Source organism: Alligator sinensis, unplaced genomic scaffold (genome assembly GCF_000455745.1).
Source record: "Alligator sinensis unplaced genomic scaffold, ASM45574v1 scaffold2081_1, whole genome shotgun sequence".
Taxonomy (NCBI): Eukaryota; Metazoa; Chordata; order Crocodylia; family Alligatoridae; genus Alligator; species Alligator sinensis.
In genome coordinates, this window is record NW_005843329.1 from 148361 (window position 1) to 154591 (window position 6231).

General features: G+C 50.2%; 1 protein-coding gene across 1 annotated transcript in view; it reads left to right on the forward strand.

Annotated features, from left to right (window-relative positions):
* Positions 1-2286: 2286 nt before the first annotated feature.
* GPR162 (G protein-coupled receptor 162) overlaps positions 2287-6231 on the forward strand; it is a 6929-nt gene continuing 2984 nt past the window's right edge. The window contains exon 1 of the mRNA XM_025194877.1: positions 2287-4059. Within this exon, the coding sequence (XP_025050662.1) occupies positions 3193-4059 (867 nt within the window). The 5' untranslated portion in view covers positions 2287-3192. The remainder of the gene's footprint in view (positions 4060-6231) is intronic.

A 6231-nucleotide genomic window follows, 5' to 3' on the forward strand; every position in this document is an offset into this window, starting at 1 on the left:
CCCCCCGGCCTCTGTGGCACACACAAGGACCAGGCTGCTGGGAAGGCCCCGCGCCTCCTGACCGCGCCTTCCCCAGGGTCCCGCAGGTGGCACGATGCCCCCTTGGCACATCCCGCCCTCCCCCCATCAGGGGTCTGCAGGGTTTTCTTCCAAGGCTCGCTCTTTTTCCGCAGCCCATCTTCCTTCCTCCTCTGCCTTTCCCTGAGTCACTGGACCAGGAGTTTCTCCTCTCCGCCAGGCTGGGCTGGAAGTTCCCCACCGGCAGGGTGGCTGGCTGCCGGGAGCAGGGTGCATCCATGTGGAGAGAGCAGGGCTCTGCTGCTGGAAGGCCCCGGGCACAGTGGGCAGCAGCCCAGTGCCAGCAGGGAGGTAGGAGGGTTGCCAGCCGGTCTGGATAACAGCAAGGGGACAGCAGGTCAGCAGTGGTGGAAGAGACTGCAAGAAAAAAATCTGCCTCACCAGTCACTAAAGATCATTGGCTCCGTTACAGTCTCCAGAGGCCACAGGCCTAACTGGGAGTGTGGCGATACAGAGAAAAGATTGCCAACTGGGTCAGAGCATTCCTTTAAAGCCATTGTGGCAGGTGAACTGCCTGCCTCAGCCAAGTGAAATGTGTTGCAGGGCCTCAGGTGGCAAACCAGAGGGTGAGAGCACAGGGAGCCAGATAGAAAGAAGGGCTGAAGGCCATTGGGAAAGCAGTGTGGATGAGCCAGGACCTGAGAGCAGGGGAGGAGGGGTCAGGACTGAAAGATGCTGGCAAAGCCATGTAGCATGCTCAGGACTGGGCCCAGGGATTAGAATTGTGGTGCATTAGGACAGCTGTGCATCAGAAGCCCAGATCTGCTGGGGCAAGGGGATGCAGGTCAGGATTCAGAGTACCAGCTGGGCTGGGCACACTGCCCCATGACTGGAACTTAAGGGGGTATATGGGTCATGATTTAAATGGGTCCTCAGAGCTGTGGGGCACATGTAAGGGTGGAATAGGACAGCAGAAGGTAGATTAAGATTCTGGGGCATTGGTGGAGAAATACTGAGACCCAAAGACTGAAATAGCAGGACAGGGGGGAGTGCTGCTGGGCAGGAGCGAGAGGCAGTCAAAGCTGTGTGAAGAGCCCATGCCTTGAACAGCAAAGGACAATGGAGATCAGGACAGGGGACAGATGCAGAGTTGCACAGAGAACACAGGACAGGAAGGGACAGATGTCAGGGCTGCAGGTCAGGAATGAGGGGCTTTCCTAGAGCTGGGTGTGAGGGTCCAGAACTGGAATAAGTTGGGACCGTGGTGCCTCAGCAGAAATGTGGGGGGGGATGACTTCCTATAGTCAGGCTGAAGGGGGACTGGAAGAGTTGTCTGTATGGACCCACAACTGGAATAAAAGGGAGGTGGGAGGATACAAGTTTCAACTGAGGGAAGGGGATTAGCAGAGATTTGCAAGGGGAGTCCAAGCCTGGGATAAGAGACAGAGCCCTAAATTAAGACAGAGGTGCATCTCCAGAGAATTCTGGGGACTGCAGGCTTGACATCTGGGAGGAGAAGGTTTAAAGGTCTGAATTCTAGGTGTTTTTGAAGGTGCTTTCTAGGTCTTTGTGCAAAAGAGTCCATAGCTGGTAGAATAAAGTGGGGGCTGTAGGTCAGGACTGAGGCATGTGGAGAGCCCAGGACAGCAGGGCTTGGAGAAGGAGCAGCTCAGGACTGAGGTATGTCAGCAGAACTGGTAAGGGTGGCAAGAAGACAGTACTGGAACTGAAGGAGGCTGCAGGTCAGGATTGCAGTGAATCAGGACATCCAACTCTCCAGAGCAGGGATTCTCAACCAGAATGCTGTGGCATCCTGGGGTGCCTTAAGATCCTTTCAAGGGTACTAGTGGATGCCACACAATGTTAGCACTGTAAGGTTTGCAAACATGATGCACAAGATAAACCCAGGGATTTCAAATAGGAATCTGGTGTTAAAAATATTCTGACCTGTTGTGGTCTTTCTGAGTTCTTTGCAATGAAAGAATTGCTCTAGTATTTTTCTTTAGTTAAAAAACAAGTGGAAACTAAGAACAGGTATTTTCTGAATGGTGCCTCAAGTGTAAAAAGGTTAAGAACAGTGCTCCAGAAGTCACAGAGATAGCCCCATACAGCTTAAATCAGAATGATTTATTTCTGTGTGTGAACAACTTGGAGAATTGGGGAAATGGAAGTATTTTAAGTAGCAATTCTCTCTCTTCTGCAGTGAATCTGAGAGCTGAATCTCCAAGGGAGCCTGGCAAAAGAATCATCCCTTCCCACTTGTTTGCTAGATATCCCTTGCATGAGAAGAGGGCTTAAAGAAGCAGAGTGAACCATCAGAGCAACTGCAAGAGCACTGTCTCGTGAGTGCTTGGTGGGCTACAAAAAGAAAAGATTCTCATCTCTTCACTGTGCTGTTCAGTGCTGACTGCCCATTTTCAGCTGTGGCAGACCAGGGGGCAGGACAAGGACATTAACTCTCTAAGCCTGTTGTGTTTGATGAGTGGGGACCGTGCACTGCATGGATGCCAAGCACAACCTTTACCTTAGGACACTCATCCTACTCCCACCATATTCTCTCTCACCTGTTAGCCCCTAAACCCCTGTAACACCAGAGCTGCAGGAGCCAACCATCTGCCACATATCTGCATCCCATAAAAAATACCTGGATAGATTTGAGTCCCAGAGATACCTGCTTGCTTAGTTTATGGCCCTTGCTCACCCCAGAACAAAGTGGAACCAAGTGCATGTCTCACTGAGAGAGGAGCACGTGGGTGGAGCATGAGGAAGGAACATCCATTCTTGAGAGAGGAACAGGGGAAGGGAATAAAATAGGAGAATAAGGAAACAAGGGACAGTACCAAGTGACAGTAAGACAGGGAGTGGGGGGGAAACAAAGGAAAAAAAGAAAAAGTGGAAGGCATGTCCAAAGAGTGAAAAAGCAGGTAACAAAGAAGCAAAAGAGGGAAGAAGAGATTTTGAAGTGACAGAAAAGGAGGGATAGAAAGTAAAAGAGAGCTCTGCCCTTTCTGCCCTGCCCTTCCCTCCCCCCCCATGGCAATGTCTCTCAGAGGCCCCTTCTGTGCCTACTCCTTGTTTCCCACTAGAAGCAGATGAGGTGGGAAGTGGTGGATCCTTGGTGGACTCCCTGTGCATGATCCTCCTGCCTTGTCCTCAGCTTCCAAAGTGGGAGACATGATGCAGCGTGGTGGGGGCAGCAGCATGGGGGACCCATCTGAGTCCACCCTGCACAACAACTCGCTGTGGTGGCTGGCATGTGGGATGCTAGCCCTGTTGGCCAACTCCTGGATCATTCTGAGCATCACAGCTAAGCAGCAGAAGCACAAGCCCTTGGAATTGCTGCTCTGCTTCCTTGCTGGAACTCACATCCTCATGGCGGCTGTGCCCCTCACCACCTACGCTGTGGTGCAGCTGCGGCGTGAGTCCTCTGACTATGACTGGAACGAGAGTATCTGCAAGGTTTTTGTCTCCACATACTACACCCTGGCTCTGGCCACCTGCTTCACCGTTGCCTCCTTGTCCTACCACCGTATGTGGATGGTGAGGTGGCCAGTCAACTATCGACTAAGCAATGCCAAGAAGCAGGCTTTGCACGCGGTGATGGGCATCTGGATGGTGTCGTTCATCCTTTCCACCTTGCCCTCCATTGGCTGGCACAACAACGGTGAACGTTATTATGCCAGGGGCTGCCAGTTCATTGTCAGCAAGATTGGGCTGGGCTTTGGTGTCTGCTTCAGCCTCCTGCTCCTGGGAGGAATCGTCATGGGTTTGGTGTGTGTGGGCATCACCTTTTACCAGACCCTGTGGGCACATCGAAGACGCCAGCGGTGCCATCACCAACGGGCAGAGGAAGCCACTGCTTCCTGCTCTTCCTCAGGACACAATACATTCAATGTGCCAGCCATTGTGGTTGAGGACGTGAGGGGCAAGAGGAGGTCCTCCCTGGATGGCTCTGAATCAGCCAAGACCTCCATGCAAATGACCAACCTCATTAGTGCAATTGTCTTTCTCTATGACACACTCACCGGGGTACCCATCTTGGTAAGGAGTGGCCTGTCCCTTCGCCACATCTGCTTCCCAATCCCTTTATCAAGAAGCAGTGTGGGAGGGGCAAGACAGGATGGAGAATGCAGTCAACAAGTCCCCAGATCTGTACAGGTACTCAGCCAGCCTCCCCATCCTGCCAACAGCACTCTTTGGAGAGCTGTAGTGCTTGTCTGTACTGTAGTACCAGCATATCCTGGGAAGATTGGACTGAGCATGCCTTGTCCACCCAAGTCCACTGACAGTCCACAGCTGGAAATTCACCAGCAAGGCTGCTCAAGGCTCCTCCTAGCTCTTTAGCAGGCCTGAGTACAGGTCCTTGGAGGCCAGAGAAGCCTCACTGGAAAACCTCTGGGTTTGCAGTGCATTACTGGACTTTGGTGGGCAAGACATGATTAGGATGTGCTGAGCCCCATCCTCCCTGGGTCTGACTCTTTGATAGGATACAGACAAGCCTTTAGGCAGATACTCAAGAAGGATCCTTCTGGTATGTCAGAAGAAGCTGGAGAGGAAATGGGGAAACCTCTTGGTTTCCTGTAGCTCCACATGCAGTTTGTTATATACTGTATTCACTCAAATCCAAGATGCAGTTTTCTTCCCTGTTCAGCACTGGGGAAAAGAAACCTCATCTGAGACTCAAGTATGGTCTGAGGCAGGTAGTTTCTATGCCCTCAGCTTCACCTCTGACCCTAAACCAGAGGAGACCATGTGGTGGGGGTAGAGAGTGCAGGGAGATTGTGTAGTACAGGGGAGGTAGAAGTGTGGGGAAACTGTGGGGTAGGAGAGAGATGATGCAGTGGAGAGAGAGCGGGGAGTGTGAGGGGTCTGTGCAATGGGGGAGGTGAATGTAGGGGAGATCATGTGGTGTGTGCCCCAGGAGAAGTGTAGGGGAGACCATGCAGTAGTAGGAGAACTGCTGTGGTTCCAGCTCTGGTTCCAATTCTGGCTCCAGCTCTCCTGCCTGGCTGGGGCTGGGGCTGAAGCTGCCGTGTGCTTTGTGTTCCAGGCTGATGCCAGAGCTAAAGCCACCACATACGGAGTAAGCAGTGGCAGGAAGCAGGGGGAACAGGCTGGGGCGGGGGGTGGGGTGGAGCACAGACTCAGGGGGATACAAGTAGCAAGGGGGACAGGTAGACTCATAGGGCAGAGGAACTGGGTGGTGGTGGGGGGCTGGCTGGCTGCCTGCCCCCATGCTGCTAGTTGCCATGCCACAGTGGTGGGAAAGGCAAATTTATGACAGCCCTCCGATAATTAGATTCTATACAGGAAAAGTTGTAATAAATTTATAATTTTCCATGTATAGCATCTAATTATTGGTGGCATTTTTAAATTCAAACTCATCTTGTTTCAGATAAATAAGGTAATTTAACCTAACCTCCTTCTTCCCTCTCTCCACCCAACCAAAAGTTTTCTGTATTTCACAAGAAGTTTCTTACCTTGCAGCAGGGATATTTTTGCCTTATTCTCAAAATAGCCAAACTGTTTTTTCTCAGACTTAAAAAAAGAATCTGGAAAATGCAAGCCCCTATGGCTAAAACAACTGGGCTAGAAGTAAGAACAGGGGATTGGGCTAGAAACTATCCTAGTGCCTAGAAGATGACTTTCACAGGTTAAAACAATGACATGTGTCTGTTATTTTTTTCTGTGTAACAAGACACACAAGGTCAAAAAGTTGTTGGTTTTTTTAATATTTTACTGCTATTTGTATTTTAGCTCTTGTCTATCCAGGTCTCTGGACAATGGAAGTAGTGGTAAAGTTCATAACACTGAAAAGAAGCAATTAAGAAAAGATACCTTTAGTCACACGTTACCCTGTTTCAAAATCTGTGTTCTTGGTTACACCTATTTAATTCCAGTGCATAATTAGTATTGAGAGAAAGGACGTCTGTTACAGATCTTCCATTATGGCGTGAGAGTTCAGAGCAAGTGCTCTCTGACCTGCAAAACCATTTAGTCAGTCCAGGACGGCCCAGACTCAACATCCCTGATATTTGGAAAATAAAATATAACCAGACTTTTAAAGAAAAAAATAAAGGCACAAGACCAAATATTTTGAAAATTTGTTGCTAGTTGGTCATCTTTTGACTGGAGAACTAATTCTCATTCTCTCTCTCCTTCCCTTTTCACCCATCCTTTGTGTTTGTTTCCGTCTTTTGTGTTCACTCTTTC